Source organism: Zonotrichia albicollis, chromosome 6 (assembly GCF_047830755.1).
Source record: "Zonotrichia albicollis isolate bZonAlb1 chromosome 6, bZonAlb1.hap1, whole genome shotgun sequence".
NCBI lineage: Eukaryota > Metazoa > Chordata > Aves > Passeriformes > Passerellidae > Zonotrichia > Zonotrichia albicollis.
This window is the reverse complement of record NC_133824.1, coordinates 4,982,100-4,999,633: the sequence shown is the minus strand read 5'-3', so window position 1 is coordinate 4,999,633 and position 17,534 is coordinate 4,982,100. Positions and strand designations below refer to the sequence as shown.

General features: G+C 41.0%; 1 protein-coding gene across 1 annotated transcript; it reads left to right on the top strand.

The window, feature by feature from the left end:
* The first annotated feature begins 3,375 nt into the window (after positions 1 to 3,375).
* Positions 3,376 to 15,169, top strand: DLK1 (delta like non-canonical Notch ligand 1). The gene is made up of 5 exons (XM_005483222.4): positions 3,376 to 3,888; positions 4,731 to 4,794; positions 5,227 to 5,357; positions 8,933 to 9,074; positions 14,042 to 15,169. Exons 1-5 carry the CDS (start codon positions 3,816 to 3,818, stop codon positions 14,781 to 14,783), a joined length of 1,152 nt encoding a protein of 383 aa, XP_005483279.2. The 5' UTR covers positions 3,376 to 3,815; the 3' UTR covers positions 14,784 to 15,169.
* Positions 15,170 to 17,534: the final 2,365 nt, after the last annotated feature.

Below are 17,534 nucleotides of genomic sequence, written 5' to 3'. Positions count from 1 at the left end.
GGAGAGAGGATGCTCTGCTCAAACCCAGCTAGAGTGCGGGCTGGGTCAGCCCATCTGCCCCCAGCACACCTAAGGATAGGACAGCCTTACAGAAAGAGTGAAAAATAGTTCCTCAAGGCTCCAGCTACCTCTGATGAGCTTTCTTCTAATGGACAGCACTTGTAAAATCAGGTAACACAGCCTAGAACTTCATAGCTGTGTATATTCACGGCTGATGAGGTCACTTCAACGAAATGAAAGATGAGCATCTCCACTGACAGAGTTTCTGATACAGTAATTTACAAAAGGGCCAGGCAGGTGGCACTGCCCTGTAATTGATATTTTTTCCTTTCTCTTTGCAATATGTATCAGGGTAGTCCAAATTAATCAAACTTATTTCACCCTACCATGCGAGGTCTCATTTGTTTTATGGTTTGTGGCACTGCTGATAGCCTCAGATTCCAGCTAGCAGAGTTTTCAGGGACCCTCAGGAGCTGTAATATGAATTAATTGCTTTGTGTTTCTTGTCACTGATGCAGATTCTCCAGCCTCAGATTCTTGCAACAGTGAAATAAAAATGTAATTGTACTTCTCTTCAGTCAAAATATATTAGAGTAGTAGGCAAACAGGATCTTGGGAGTACAAGAGCTCCTAGCCAGGACATAACTTCAAGTATTTCTTGTTGTTTCTGCATTTTCAGACTTTGCAAAGCTCTTTGCACACTGCTGACCAGAAGGATGAAGAACTCTGTTTCTATGTTCAGTGTGCAACAGGAAGTTCTTGCCGAGTTTAATTCTCAATCTCAATCTGCCTTTTCCATTATTTCAGTCCATGAACATGTTTCTTATTCCTGTGTAGGAATGAAGGATAGCTGTGTGCCATTTTCTTGGAACAAATGAAGTATTTTATTAGTTCTAGACAAGGATCCTTAGAGACTTATTTCTTGATTCAGTTGTTGCTGTCAATTTCTTGGATGATTGATGCCCCTGATTCCTATAATCAGTTCCAAAGGAAATCTCCCAAGATTTCCATGAAACTGTCTGTTTCCCAATAATCACAGTTAGGAGATCACTAGACCAGTGCTTCTCAATCTGCACTCACCACTCAAATATATTTAGGTGAAGAAATAAGTGCAGTCTTTATACCTTGGATGATCTCCAGACCCAGACATCTATTGCACGAGATTCTTTCCTTTCCAATTTCTAATGGAAAGACACAAAAAGGTAAAAAAAAAATTAAGGTTGTCCTGAGTAGAAATCACTAAGATCTGAAAAATTGAACACAGTTACTGTAATGTTCAAGTATTAAGGAGACAATGGAGGTTTGGATCAGAGTGCTTTTGGCAGTAAAAAAGCCAAGTAAAAATGATTTTCAGCTTGGTTTACTCAGGTGGAAGGAGGGAAGAGAAGAAAATTAGCCTGGATTTACAGAATGTTGGGTTTCTGTTCTGAAATTATTTTTGGATTAGTATCTGGGCAGATTCTGTTCCAACAGAGAGACTCTAAAAGAAAAGGATTATGGCCTCTTAGCAATAAAATTAGCAAGTTTTGCTTAGATAACAGCTGAAGAAAGTAGAAGATATGGGAAAATTAAAATTTTTCCTTTTTTCAGTAATCTGAGGCATCCCTGAGACAAAGGAGAGTAAGAAGTAGAGTTGTTCTAAATATTAGGTAGTTTTTGCTTAACAGTGTATCAATTAAAAAAAGCCTGAAAAGCGAGAAAAATACAAAAATTGACCTTTGCAATGGCCATTACAACATTGTACATAGCATTGTGAGAAACAGATTTTCCTGATGATCTTTTGCAAGATGTGAGGTTTGAGCAATACAGCAGGTATTCAGTAGATAGATATCTCAGAAAATAGAAGATGTGTCATCATATGTCAGAGCCCCTATTTACAATGCAAATTAGAGAAGATAATTTGACATTGATGAGTGTTCGAATAAATCCTATGAATTCTACAGATTCTTTACTCTTGAGGTCTGAAGAAAGAATACAAGGAGAAATTTCTAGGATAGAAGGCAGAAGGACTAAAGCATTGCTTTACTAGTTGGTCATGGTAACACTGGAGTATCACAGAAATGACAGAATGCTTGGAACCCTTTTAACTACCCAGGTTATCTCTTGGTCCAAAAATGCAAAAAGGTCTAACCTGGAAGGGTTCTACGTCAGCAAGCAGAGAACTTACCAATTCAGGGAAGAATAAGCAACCTTGGACCTGTAACAACCTGAGTGTGAACAAATAACTAAGAATAGAAGCAAAGTGAACAGACAAAGAGCTGCTAATTTTTACCTACAGAAGCACAGGCTCACAGAAGGGCAGGGTAAAGGATTCAGTTGTCATCGTTAGCACTCCACGTTCTCTGGGGTACCATTGCCAATACCCCAGCAAGTCTTGGTCTGGTGAGCAACAGCAAAAGCTGTGAGGCACAGTAATCTTTTCAAAACATTAAATGTTTCAGTAAAAGAAAAGCAAGACAAGCAGAAAAGGCAGGGATGCAATCCGTGCCTATGGAGTCAGATAGGCATGGCTTATCTCACATACCAAAGCTTCTGGAGGATCTCAAAAAAGCAGTGTCTGCCTCTCACACCTCACTCCCTGAGTGGTCTCTTTTAACCCAATTTTCTACTCTTCCTTTTTCTGTCCTTCACTTTCTCCACTCTTGGCCAAAACTAAAAGGCAGCAATGCTAGCAGCAAACTTTTTCAACCTACATGACATCACTGTCTTGAAATGCCACTACATGGACAATCTGAAGCTAATGAGCGTTTTCCAGTGTGCATTTTCAAGAAGGTAATCTTGAATTAGCCCATTGTAGTTTTCTCACCATGGTATAAGGATCTCTAGTTGCTTCCCATAAAGGCTGGCAAATTAGTAAATGAGGTCTCAGGGAAGAAAGCACTGCATCAGCAGACAAAAACAGGTCCCTCAGGAATCCTAAAAACCAGGCAGAACTTCTTTAAAGGAAAACAATGAACTAGAAGAAACACAGAGAATAAGAAATAGCCAATCTATTTCCTTAAGGGACAGCACAAAGGAAGAATAAAGAGATACAAAAGAGAAATGTACACTCACAGAATAAAATGCCGAATTTAAAGTGCCTTGTGGTAAAACTAATGCTTTTTCTTGATTTGTTCCGTCACTACTAGAGATACACTTAGGGGCATTTTGGTGGGGTCTTTTTTGAATTCTCAAACCTCAGAACCAGAACAGTATTATACTTTCCCTGCCTTCACTGAGTCTTTCCTGAAAGTGTTGGAGCTCTGATGGGAATCACTGAGAATTCTTTAGACTTCTGAAGACAAGCCCCAAATTCTGTCTTCGCGGACAGCCAGACTAAGTTTCAAGGAGACCAGAGGCGTGCTTAACACTCCCCCTCGTCCCAGAGCTCCCTTCTCCTGCGCTCCTGCAGGATTCCTCTCCTCGCCCGCGGCAGGGGCTGAGCTGCTGGAGCTGCTGGAGGCGCTAAAGCTGCTGGAGCTGCTGGAGGCGCTAAAGCTGCTGGAGGTGCTGGAGCAGTTGGAGGTGCTGGAGGGGCTAAAGCTGCTGTAGGTGCTGGAGGTGGTAAAGCTGCGGGAGGTGCTGGAGCAGCTGGAGCAGCTGAAGCAGCTGGAGCAGCTGGAGCAGCTGGAGGTGCTCGGCTCCCTTTCGGCGGCGCTGCCCGGCGCCCGCCCGGCCCGGTGCGCAGCTACCCGCCCTCGGGTGGAGGCGGGCAGCCCTCCCCGCCCTCCGTCCCTCCCTCGCCGCTCCCGCCCCGTCCCCCCGAGCCGGGCGGGCGCTGCCGCCGTGCCGGCCCCGCCGAGCGCCGCGGGGAGCGCAGCGGCCCCGGCCCGGCCATGGGGCTGCGCGCCGCCGGCATCCTCGGCTGCTGCTGCTGCCTGCTGCCCCTCGTGCTGCCCGCAGCCCCAGGTAAGGACACCCGCACCCTCAGCTCCGCCGCCGAGGAAGGGAGGCGACTTGCGAAAGTTTGGGGAGTTTGCCGGGGCCGCGGGGCAGCGGCGGTGATGGGATTCCTCCCGGAGCCCTCCCGGAGCCCCCGGGCGGCGAAGGCATCGCCAGCCCTCGCTCCAGCCGGGGATGCCCGTGTGGTCGGGAAGCTTTTCCGTGGCAGCGGACGGAGCGCGTTTCTCTGGCGCTGGCGCAGGATATCAGTGCCTAGCGGGGATCTCCAGAGGGATGCTCGGTGCGAATGCTTAAGCAAGCAATCAAAACAAAAACTGCCAGTGAGATCTCTTCTCCTTAACTTACGTTATTTTTGCATGATTTAATGGAAATGGTTGTTTTCATCCGATGTAGGGCTGAAATGAGTTCAGCACTTTTATTGTAAGTGGTTTTAAATTGATTTCTTTTTCTGGCTGAAAGTACCTCTGTGTTTCAAGTAGTTGTGAAACAATGCATTTGGAGTGGCATGTCGTGAAACAACATCCGTGAATCTGCTCTGGCATTCTCCCTTTAAAATGGTGTGTAGGGATATTACATACACTTTTGGTGTGCTAAAGTAACTTCGTATTCTTTTGCCATTAATTCTCTATGTCATTTCACTTACCCTTTAGGAACATTCTATAACACGTTCCAGATTAGGTTAATTTAAAATTTTACGATGCAAAAATGTGTCTGAACAAAAAAGAAAAGCAACATTTTACAGACTGGGATTTTTCAAAACATTGTAATGTGTATATGATATGATACATGTGTATAGGGTTTTTTTGTGCTGATTTTTCTGGTGTGATGTTATAAATCTCTTCTTCCAGGTGTGATCTGTAAAGCTGGCTGCCATCCAGAGAATGGATTCTGTGAATTTCCCAGCGAATGCAGGTAAAAAGATCTGTCAGACTGGGGTATTAGCACAGGAGTGGTCAGCTTCAATAATTCGTAGTCCTGGTAAGAGAGATAGAAACTGAAATGGTTTGGTCTATGAAAATATGGAACTGTAATGAAACAGCACTATATTAGGATACAGTAACTGGAAAGCTTGGATTTTTAGATACCTGTTCAGTTAACTTCTTCCAGGATGAAGTATTTATATTGATTCGTTGGGTTTTTTTCCTTGCTGAATGAAATTATTTTCTTCACATAAACGGCTTCTAGTGTCCCAGAAGCACCGATGGTATGCTTTTGTTCAAATAGTACAATTTCTAATTCAAAAGTTTATTTGCTGCGCATTTGTGAACCAAAAAGGGGGGCATCCTTGTAATTATGTTTATTAAAAATAAACTCTGTTTCTGTCTTGTCTTTTATCTCTTTCAGGTGTCAGCCTGGCTGGCAGGGTGCACTCTGTAATCAGTGTGTTCCTTTCCCCGGGTGCTTGCACGGCAGCTGTGCCAAGCCCTGGCAGTGCATCTGCGAGGAGGGCTGGGTTGGCAGCCTCTGTGACATAGGTTTGCACATCCTTTTCTCTCCTTGAATAAGCGAGGGGAAGCAGCCCCACCTGGTGTTGGAGACACGCAAAGTCCTTCTGAAGAACTAATTTTGAAATATTGAATGTTAGCTCTAGATAATGAGGAGATTCTGGGCAGCACATAAACCTCGAAGTTCCATAATAATTTAGGCAGAAGCAATGTAGGAGCTTTTGTAATTGGGCATATATGTGAGCCAAGTGTAAATTTATTATATTTTAAACAGTAATTATCAGGGACAAGGCCAATAAACAACTGCTCCCTTCTCGTCTTGTAAGCCCTTCTAATCAAAATACAAATTATCTTGTATATATTAAATAATTTAAAATATTTATGTAGCACATTATATATATATATGTATACATATATGTATATGTATATGCTATTTTCTTAGTACTTCTTGAAAGGAAAACATTGTGTTTATTTTTTCCTTTACTTAACCTGGTGATGATTCAGTGCAGTAACATTACTGTAACTGAGAAAAAGCTCTTCCTGAACAGAATGTCATTTTCCCCTCAGGTCTGAGGGAAAAGCACAGCTCTGTGTGCATTCCCTCACCTTTTGACAGTCAGAATCAGCCAGCTTAGCATGAGCAAACTGAAGAATTGGCCTTTGTTGAGGTGGTTTATTTTGGGTGACAAAGGCAAATGTTCAGTCAGAGAGATCTAATGGGATGGAAACCACATGAGCATCCAGGAGCAGGCACTGCTCAGCCCACACAGCTGCAGCTGGGACAGGACAAGTGTTCAGGGCCTCGTTTCCTCTTCATGCCTGTCAGGCTTTTGTTGGTATATGGCTCATAATTTATAGAGCATGCATGAGATCTCCAATACATAGCCAGAGTGGTGATTGATGACAGATTGAACAGCATAATATTTTCAAGATGACTAAAAGAATCAGAAGGTTTTAGGTAGGTCACGTCCTTGCAGTGACATGGAATTTGGTGCAAGGTTCTCAGGTGTTCATTTACTCATTTACTCAGCAGGTTTTGCAGCCTGCACTCACTGACTGCACCCATGAGCAGAGAGAGGCTTCCTAAGGTCACTCCTGGTGTGTTTGCAGGAGCTGTGGTAGCAGTGCTGACATCTGTGGTGCAGATGTGACTCTAAACTCTCACATGTTGTTCTGGACACATCTCACAAATGTGTTTGTACCTGAGACAGACACCTAGATTCTCATTGCAGTTAATGAGGGGGAATGAGTCCTTGTCTGATCTACAATCAGAGATTTCTAAAGCTGCACAGAACAGTCCCTGCTCTGCCACCTTGGGAAGCTCAGTTCTGTTGCTTATCAGCAAATACAAAGTTCCACATTTTCAAAGGTAGCACCACCTGGTTTGATAATGCCACTGACTGTGTGGCTGTTTTTAATACAGGCAGCCTGGTTCTCAGCTCAGGCCAAGAATGACCTTCCTAGTAATTTAGAGACATGCAGGTTATGGGTTGGGCTTGATCCACTGTAAACACGTAGGGCAGAATCAGTGGTAGCATTTGTGACTATTATTGCAATCACATGGACAGACAAGGCACTTGAACAAAGACATCTGTGAGTTGGTCTTGGTGTTAATACTGCTGGTTAACCAATTTGCAATGGAGCCTGTCCAACTAGCTCCATGATGCTATGGTATCTTCTCATCTTGTGGAAAAACAGCCTTGAAATCCAGCGTGTGCACCCCTGGAACCAGGCTGCACAGCACAGATGTACACTGCACAGCTGATACACACTGCACAGTACAGGGACCACATCAAACACTGACCATAACAAAGGGAAAATCAATTGAGTCAATTTGTTTCCAGGGGAAAAATGAGAGCCCGGTCAGAGTGTTTGATCCAGCCTGCTAAATCAGATCTGTCAGCCTGTCACCCCTGGCTGTGCCGACACACTCGTGTTAGCAGGACCATGACCTCCTGCTGGAATCCTGGCCTCAACTGGGCTTAAAAACTCAACATACAGTGTGAGCTGGGAATAAATTGTCCTACTTGTCACCAGAGTGCTTTGCCAAGGCCACGTGTTGGCAAACTCATCAGAGAGTACAGGTGGAGTGTCTAATGCCTGTGCTATGAATGCATGAGACAGGGCTTAAAAATTGTCCTGTGACAAACTACAAGTGAGCATATCTTCCTCATAAAAACACTCAGTGATTGATTCATGCACTGCAGCATGACAACTTAGTTTGATGGAAGTATTAATTATAGGTAATATGATTGAGGCCATCATAATATATGTATAAGTGTAACATCCTGGTTTTGCATTTTCATCTGTTACCACTTGGTGGTTGTCCTTTTGAGACGTAAAATAAAATAGAGAAAATGGGCTAATTTAAGCCAATTATGTATTATATTTTAAAAGAACCTGGTACAACACCCTTTTAAGATGTATTTTAAAATTAAATACCTGACATAAATTATTGATAGTAATGTATATATGTATATATATACACATACCTATTCATATATGTATTTCAGAGAGTTTCCATCTCCTGCATCAAAGTTCATATTTTCTCCTCCATCAAAGTACATACTTCATTAGCTGCCTTTAGAGTCTGTGAAAATAACTGGCAAACAATACTGCTTCAAAAAACATTCAAGACTATTTTGGTCCCTGTAAAATTGGAGTTTATACTAAAAGTGCATGCTAAGTGGTCTCGCAATGAGAACAGGCTAATGCATTAGGAAATAGAACCTTTTGTCCAGGGATGATTGTATTTGAAAGCTAAGGCTGTTGTTTTCTGTGGCTAAAATTTTGCAGTACCTTGTGATATCATCTAAATTTCATGTTATGCTGTGAGAAGTAAAATATAAATGCCCTTAAATCCCTTTTTATCTTCTTAGAAAGTGTGTTTATGTGTGTGTGAGGCATCAGATACCTTCCAGTCAGCACTTCTCTGCAGCTGCTGCCGTAGATTGCTAAAATATACACTTGTTTGTTTATTTACTTTTAATTATTTTAAAAATTCAGTAATCATTTGAGTGGGAAGTGGCTCAGCAGAGCAGTTGCAAAGAAAATGAGATGTGTGACTTTGGGTCAAGACGTCATACAGTTCTGTGTTGTGGTACAGTTATATAAAGGTTGAATGTAGCCCAGCCAAAAGAGGATATTTTAAGATATTTTTTTTGCAAATTGATGATCTCTGTTTTTATGAAACATTTGTTCATAAGCACATAATGATATGGGCAGGGAGCAGGGAGAATTCCCCATTCCTGACTGCTTTATCAGAATTCTGCTCAAGGAGAAGCCAAGATTGTCAAAGTATGGCTAGACTATCTAGAAGTTCTTTGTCCCACACTAATATTTTATTTCTAATACTACGTATTTATAGAATGAAGCAATTCAAACACATTTTGCAAGCAGGAGCTAGAAAGAGGTAGAAATAAGCTGAAAATGCTTGCAATAGTCGAACAATCTGAATTCCATTTTTACAAAGGGGGGAATAGATCAGAATTTATAAAATGCAGGGTGAAGTGTTGCTAAAGCTATATTTTATTTGAAGTATTGTATATCATTCACAAACACTTTCTCATTAGATTAATCAAGGCCTGTTGGGTATTTTTTAACAGATATTCACCCATGTTCAGCAAAGCCCTGCACCAATAATTCAACGTGTATAGAGACTGGTGATGGAGGATATATTTGTCTGTGTGCCCAGGGATTTACAGGAAAAAACTGCCATCTCAAGAAAGGACCCTGCATTATTAATGGGTAAATATTGATTTCTGACATGCATTTAAAATCTACACTTCTATTATTCAGAATTCTTTGCTAAGTGGAATTATATCTGTGTCAAAATACACAATGCTTCTGATAGTTGCTGATATTATCAAACTTTACAAATCCGATCTATTAATATTTTAAAGATTTAAGAGATTATCAGTGTGGCTTTCTGTGTGCAATCTGAGTACTAAAAGTGCTAATTTGCACATTTTATTGTGGTGAATTTATGCCTGCTCATAATTTTTGTAAAAAAACTTGAAGTGACTCCCATCCTGAGTCTCGCCTCTAGTGAGGGCTAATTTATACACAGCCCAATAAGAGCAGTAGTTAGCACAGAAGCTGTCTGCATGAAAACACCTAGTCCACCAGCTTGCATTTTTTTCTTAACCAACATATGATAATGTGCTCATAGTTAACTGAAGGAGACAATCTCACTTCCATCAGAGCAGGGAGACCATTACTCTCTGTTCTCTAAAAGAAATGGGACATTAAGAACAGTAGGTTGTAGCAGTGCCAGTAGGTTGAGGGAGGTGATCCCTCCCCTCTGCTCAGTCTTGCTGAGGCACATCTGGAGTGCTCAGTCCAGTTCTGGGCTACCCAATTGTCTTGGTTTGGAAAGCCAGGCATCTGCTAAGGAAGGCAGGAGCCTCCCCTGAAATGGAAAAATGTAAACCCCCTCCCTCAGAATTGTTATAAATTTGGAATCAAGAGGGATTCTCAGGCAAATGTATGGGAGCAGGAATAACAGTTCTTTATTCGGGAAGAAAATAAAAAGATAAAATAAACAATGCAGTAAACTAAAACAACACTGACAGAGTCAGAACACAACCTGACACCCTCTTCGTCAGGGTGTTGGTAGCAGTCCAATTGGAATTATGGCTGCAGCCCTCCTGGAGTGTCAGGTGTGGCTCTGTTGGAACAGGGATCCTGTAGGAAGATGTAGTCTTCTTCTGAAGATCCAGTAGAAGAGGCAGCTGTTCATCTGAGCGATCCAGTGGAGAAAGCCATGCTGGTTTTCCAGAACTCAAGATTATATCTGGGTAGAATGCTTGGCTCCTCCTTCTGGATGGAGCATCTCAAAATGGGATGCTATAGATCTTATCAGTCAGGCAGTGACATTCAATAGCCTATTATCAGCAGATGTCTCCCCAGAGAGAGGAGTGGTTGTGGAAGAGATAAGGAAAACTGCCCACTTAACAGAACACAACTGCCATACAAAAATAGAATACAATTTGCTTGGCAGTCTAGGGCACCAATATAAAAAGGACACAGCCATACTGGATTGAGTCCAATGAATGGCCACAGATATGATTAAAGAAAGGGAACATCTCTCCTATAAAGAGATACTGAGAGCTGGGTCATTCAGCCTGGAGAAGAGCAGGCTCTGAGGAACTTGTCCATTGTGTGTGAGTACCTGATGGGGGGAGCAAAGATGACAGAGCCAGACTTCTCATTGAGGTGCCCAATGAAAGCTCAAGAGGCAATGGGTACAGGCTAAAGAACTTCCAGGCTAAAGAACTTCCAGAAAAGTCACTAGTAGAACTGCATGGAAAAAAGGAAGACCTTTCAGTGCTAGAGAAAATGTGAATTTGGGTTTCTGTTCAAATCCAGAATCATCTTCTGTCTTCTAGCTCATCAAAGTTATGATCCCATAAACATGCAGAATGCCTTTATGGTGGATACAAACTTGGTAAAACTATCACCCTAAAATCACAGTTTTCTTTTAGGAGATTGCCTTCTTGATCTCTAGCTCTGTATGGATACCCTCTGGGTCGCTTTTTGCTCAGTGATAGATAATTAAGAATATTCAGATCTACCTTATGACTGAATCTTCCTGAAGACTTGTACACTCTCGTTTAAGGAACGTTAACATCTCTCACTGTCTCTGGCAAGAATTGCCATTCTTTCACAACTTCATGTCAGTAGAATTTTTTTGTCATCACCCTTATTTGGGGGATACTCTCGCAGTTTTTTCTGAGTTTACTTTCAGCCTCTAAAATCAGCTACTCTGATTTGCTTATGTTTCTTCATTGACAGCAAGGAAATTTAAGTTCCTTGAAAGAGTCATGACCCAAATCCAAGCTACTTGCCTAGTATGGGAGATGTGAATAGCTTTTTCTGATTTTCACCTGTAGACCAAATATTTCAGTAATTCAGTGTGGACATAAATGCTAGTTATCCCAAAAAACAGGTGAGATCTAAAAATACAGCATCAACAGAATGATAAAGATTAGTTCCATGTAATTCCTTAAACACCTTATGGTTTTAAATTGCTGAAACTCCTTTTTTGTGATGGCACTCTGTTTTTGGACTGAATGCTGATGAACTAGCCTGGAAATTGTGAACAATTTTTCTGAAGAAAGCAATATAAGTTGCTTTCTTTCTTGAAGCAGTGATTCTTTTTCTCTAGGAAGCTGTCTTTTTCAGGAAAATGAGCAACAGGCTCTGCAAATCTGCATTTAGTTCAAAAAGACAACTGTTGTCAGCATAAGCACTCCATGTCTGCTAATAATTCACAGTCCACCAGAGTGCATCCCACATTGTAGAAAGAGACCTCATCAGATGGTGCCATTTCATTCACATCTCATTTCCTCTCTACCTCAGTGGTAAAGTTAAAAATGTTGATTTTACTGAGCATTACTGCTGGCTTCTTAGTTAATATTTCCAGATGCAACCAGAGCAATTCACAAATCAAAGTGTTTTTTCTAGTCTGCTTACATGCATCTGCAGCAGTGACCTCTCTGTGATGTTTGGAGGTTTCTGCTTTGAAGCAGAGCAGTGAGTGGTACTTTCTAAAAGAAACCAGGCTATCTGGGAAGCAAAGAAGAATGGTATGGAATGCTTCCTACAACTAACCCTTCATGTACAACAACTTACTGTGTTAAATGCCAAAAATGCAAAGTAGAAGAATTTATTCAAGGAAATTAATATTAAGGATTTATTTATTTAAACATATTTAAAATAGACAAATACCACTCTGTTAGTAAAAAAATGAAGAAAATTTTCATAATTCTGCATTTTTCCCCTTAACTGTTTTTTATTTCAATATTTTACATTTCTGAAAATTTCAGAAAATGGAAAAATTTCAGAACTTATGTTCTCCAACAGTTTCTTCCCATTTCCCTAGAAAGTACTGAGATTCAACCCAGCCATGAAGGTTCAAACTGCTACACATTTACGTTGGACAAACCAGCTTGTCCAATTTTCCATGGGGCCTGTAAAGCTAAGGGAGGGTTCTAGGTTCTCCAAGACATCCATAACCACTGATGGACTGTATAGAACTCCAATTTCCATATTTTGCTTAAAAAGACATTGTTAATATGTTGAAATTCCTTACCTCAAGTTATCACTAACCATGTCTATGTCAAAGCCCAGTTTTCCTTTCCTAATACTGCTCCCAGACTTCCAATATGTTCTTTTAGTGCTTTTTTACCCAGCCAATATCTAAAGAACAGTACTAGAGGACAGGGCAGTTACTGTGGAAGCTGCAGAAAACAGACAGATGATTCCTCTGCCAGAATGTTCAGACTCTCCTGATGGGTGGCTGCTGAGTGTTTCAGTCCCCAGTGAAGCCAGAGGTGCTTGGAGCAATCTCTACCAAAGGTAGTCCCAGAGCAGTGGTGACAAACCCAGCCTTGTTGTGATCAGGGACCATTTGTAGACAGGAGCTTACAGCTCTTTCACAGTCATCTCAGCCAGACATCAACAGATCTTGTAAATCTCTGTGTCCCACCATGGAATTCCTCAACAGCCTGTTGCTACTGACTGCTGCACCTGTGAAATGTCTACATTTGAAGCTGTGGTCTTCATTACCCCTGCGACTTTGCCCTGGAAGTGGGAGGCCTTAAATAACAGCTTGGACTTTTCAATTCTCAGGCAGTACTGTGCTGTATGTCTTTAGGGATACGTAAGAATTCAGAAAAGTTTTGTTGTCAATGAGGCTTGTCCTAAACTTTGCCAAGTATTTTTCATATTTTACAAAGCAAGTTTTAAAATCTTTGCTGATGTGTAATGAACTGTCGTGAAAGTTTGAGAATTGGAGGTTTATTTGTAAACCTGGGACTCAGGGACCCTTGTCAGCCAGCAGGGACAGGAAAAGGAGCAAGAGCACTTTGCATAAATCCACTGAATTGACACATTTGTGCCAGTCAGTGGTGGCCTCATCTTTTGCATTACACTCAGTAAGGCACAGTTGCATTGTAAAGATAGAAAAGATCTATCAGTTAATTTATGTCACCTAAAACATATTATCAGGCTACTGATTGGGAAGTACTAAAAGAGTTTGTAGAAATACTTGTTTTCCTATGGTCCTGCTCTCACATTACAGCTGTCTTTGCCCAGGCTGAAATTCTCTCATTGATATTTTTTATTATAATTGTATCTATCAAAAATTTTGGCTGAACAGCTGTTTATAGGAAAGTATCTGTTTGCTTCTAAACTGTTTGTGTCATGGAACACAGACAGGCAGAATAAAAACAATCAGCTTTACGCCTAGCTGCTATGGCACTGCTTTGTTCTGCCAATACAATATATAGATTATTTCAGGAATAATCAGCTAGAAAGGAAGCAGCCATGGCCGCTTGTGTCTTTGTTCTGTCTTGTGTGAGTAGTCGCTTAGCTAAATAGCTCCAAGCATATAAAAATATATAAAAATAGTGAGAAGCCTAATTTGAATAAATGTTTGAAATAATTTAAAATCCCTTCACAGCTCATTGGGTTGAATCTATATACTGGTGTGCTAATCCTGCCCAAAGGGTCAGCAGAAGATATTATAATCTGTATTGACAATGCTGTTGAACAAACTCATTCTTTATTCAGCTTCACTGACTTCAGTGGATTTGCATTTGGAATTGGCTCTTCTAAAGAAAAATAGCTCTTTGTATTGTATAAATTGTTTCCTAATAGTTTCTTCCTTTGGACTTCAATTTTGTCTCTGTGTTTGTCACGTGTCCTAGTTCTCCCTGCCAGAATGGAGGAACATGCATTGATGACAATGGTTTTGCGCCCCATGCTTCCTGTCTGTGCCCTTCTGGTTTCGCTGGCAACTTCTGTGAGATCGACAGAGACGACTGCGAATCCAGCCCGTGTGAGAACGGAGGAACATGCACAGATGTTGGTGTGGGTTTCAGCTGTTCTTGTGCCCATGGCTATACAGGGAAGCTCTGCAGCAGCCGTGTCACTTTCTGTGCAAGTGGCCCATGTGAGAATGGGGGCACTTGCAGTGAGCATCCCCAGGGAGGGTTCGAGTGCATCTGCAAACCAGAATTTGTTGGCGTGACCTGCAAACATCCCAGCAGAAACACAAGCCTCTCTGGAATGAATATGGAGACGAAGCATATGCAGAATTACAAGCCACCCTCAAAAGCTCACCACAGATCAGTGCACCAACAACAAGAAATCCTGAAAATAACAGTGAAAGAAACAATTCAAAATGCAGATCCCTTAATGAGTAGAAGCCAGGTGATATGTTTTGTTGTGCTGGGCTTGCTTACGTGTCTTGTTGTCTTGGGTACAACTGGGATTGTTTTCTTTTCAAAATGTGAAATGTGGCTTGCTAATGCCAAGTATAGTCATCTCCTGCGCAAGAAAAAGAACTTTTTTCTGAAGTCTAACAATGGGGAAAACCTCTCAGTTAATATTATCTTCCCAGAGAAGATCAAATTGACTAATTACACTAAGAACTACACTGCCATCTAGGCCCTTGAAAGCCAAGCAGCATCTTGCAACTTTTCATAGCAATATGTAAAATTTATTGCCTGTGTTTGGCCTCAGTATTTGTGTGTATATTTGCTGTAAATTGTTCTGAGTGACAATGAAGAAATGTCATGTATCTGTCTTGCTAAGGATTTTTTCATTCCCCAAAATAAAAGGTAAAATAAAAAAGAAAAAAAGGATTGAAAAGTAAGGAATGTTATTTTAACCTCTCTTCAAGGCAGCTACTTTTTGTAAAATAAAAAATAACTTATCACTGCAACTGTATTGAAGCTTTCTTGTCTTGTGCATAGTTCATTTGGCAAGTACAGTACTTGCAAATTACTCAGTAATGCTTTTTTTTCCTTTTAATAAACAGCAGTTAAGGGCTCTTCTGGTTTATTTATTCATTTCTAAACCTTACTCTACAGCAAGGTCTGCAACAAGTGTCCATGCTGAACTTGTTTGATATCTGATAAAGTCTTTAGAAATTGCAACAAGCAGGAGCAAATTCACACTGATATCTCACGTATTCAGTCAATGTTGCTATTTTTACATCCTTATAAGAGAGATTCTGTAGAATCTTAGAGGTCTTTGGGATATTAACTTCAGGTTAAAGGTCTCTCGCTTGAAAACCTGCATCTATAAATTGTTCTATTTATCTATTTTAAAATGTTAAAAAGGGGTTCAATGTCTTTCTTTTTAGAGACTTAGTAGAGATTAAAGGATCAGATTCTGATTTTTCTATAAATACTCAAAGACCTCTGCTGAGTGAAGTATCCTTCATGACTGTGTCATGTGGAGAAAGGAAAAGATGTCACGTGTCACCTGAAATAGGACAGCTGCTTTTAATTCTTCACTCCTGCTTTTTCTGTCACATTTCAAGGAGAGGGCAAGGTTTTCAAGAATCAAAAGCAGCAGTGGCAAACAGGCAAGGGGTCATGAAAGCCATAAAATTGTCAGGGGCCTGGGGGCAATGATAACTCTTAATCTCCCTGAGGAGCCTCTCATGGAGCTCTCACCCCCCTCCTGCCCACGGGACCATTTGGGTCAGCCCAGCTCTGCTGGTTCTGTCTGAGCTGGGCTGTAACTGTGCCTGCACTTGGTGCTTGGACTACCTACAGTAGGTGGCCCATCTGCTGAAAGGACCCTTTGGACCTGTGCTCCAGCCCTGTCTGCTTTTGCTGCTGCCAGGAGCCCACGGGTGGCCCCTGGAGCTGCTTCATCACCTGCTGGGTCTGGAACGGCCAATGGGCCTCCTTACCAGCTCTAGCCACAGCTATGTGTGGCCCTCCCATCTTTTTTTCTAAATGGCCAGCCTGACACTGACTGCTCCCTGGGGAAAAAAACCCAAAAAAACCAAAAAACAAAAACAAAAACAAAAAAAACCATGAAAACCCAAAAAAACCCCACCAAAACAACCAAACCAATCACTGCCAACAGCAGTGCCTAAAGGATGTCTTTAACTGCAGTTTTGTAGCAATTTATTTCCCCAGCCACCCTCGATAGAAATGATTAGCAGCTTCTTCTCAGTTCTCATAACTATGCTATTCCCAAACCCATGAACAGCTGCTAAATTTAAAGAAAGCCTTAAAGCTTTGCATATACAAGCTTGACAGACCTGGCGTTATAGTAGGATTTTTTTTTTATTGATATCTCTCTGAATTGCTTCAAGTATGTAGCAGGTTTGCTGTATTGTTGATAATATTTGCACATATCATGGTATTGTGATGTGGTGCTAAGAGGAAAAATGGTACTCAGATACTACTGTGGAAAGTATTGAATTCCAGATAACTGGGTGAAAACTTTAAATTAAGGATATGCTCCTTCTCAAAGCCCTTGTTGGAAAGACAAACATTTATCAAACCTAGCAACTTTTCAGTCAGCTCTAGGGAAGTTTGAAGAAGACTTAGAAACCCAGACGAATGTAAAACTGGGTAAGCAGAGTTGAATTTCAAGCCATGAAACATGAGTCTTAGGAGCTGACACACTTCTTTTAAACTAATATGTCTTAAACATATAATTCAGTATAGTGCATTTTAGCATTATTAGAAATATATTAGAGTTTATTTGGAAATAATCAGAAACGTGCATAACTCCATTGGGTATCTTGCAGCTTTGATTTAAAACTAATACAACTTTAGGTACCTGTCAGTGGTTAAATTCTTGAGCTGCCTGTACACCTTCCCCACACCTTTGAGCAGAGGCTTCCTTAACCCTTACAGCTCAGTCTGCTCCAGAACAGAACGAGGCTTTAAGTAACAAAGCTTCGTATTTTAAACATACAAAACTTAGGAAGTTGTAATTCATATTTATAAACTATTATAATTTTCATTTGGCCATGGTGACCCAGTGGGCAGTTCCTCCATCACAGTGCATTTCTCCATATGTAGACAGAAGAGCATTTTTGAGAAAAGATCATTTGCACAGCATGGAAAAAGAGTAGATTTCAACTCAGTATCCTTCCTATCGTTGGTGGTCTATTGTCCTGCTACCTTCTCCAAAGGTAAAATGTGTTACCTTAAGCATGAAGGTCTGGAGAAAATAGTAGCTTTCTTTAGCTTCTTCATTCCAGAAAAGAATTAAACATGTGTGTTTATTTCTCATATTTTTGCTGTTGGTGTAGTGATTAGCTCCAAAGCTTTATCACACACAAGTGACAGACAGCTAGGATGATAAAAAATATTATGGATAAATAGCCTGCAATAGGTCTCCAAAGCAAGAAGTTTAAAATAGGCATTGTGCATAAACACTGAC

Excerpts from the sequence above, each read along its gene's own strand:
- DLK1 (XM_005483222.4), top strand. The coding sequence starts at position 3,816 with ATGGGGCTGCGCGCCGCCGGCATCCTCGGCTGCTGCTGCTGCCTGCTG. Across the intron at positions 3,889-4,730 it reads CGTGCTGCCCGCAGCCCCAG|GTGTGATCTGTAAAGCTGGC; the intron begins GTAAGGACACCC and ends CTCTTCTTCCAG. Across the intron at positions 5,358-8,932 it reads TGGCAGCCTCTGTGACATAG|ATATTCACCCATGTTCAGCA; the intron begins GTTTGCACATCC and ends ATTTTTTAACAG.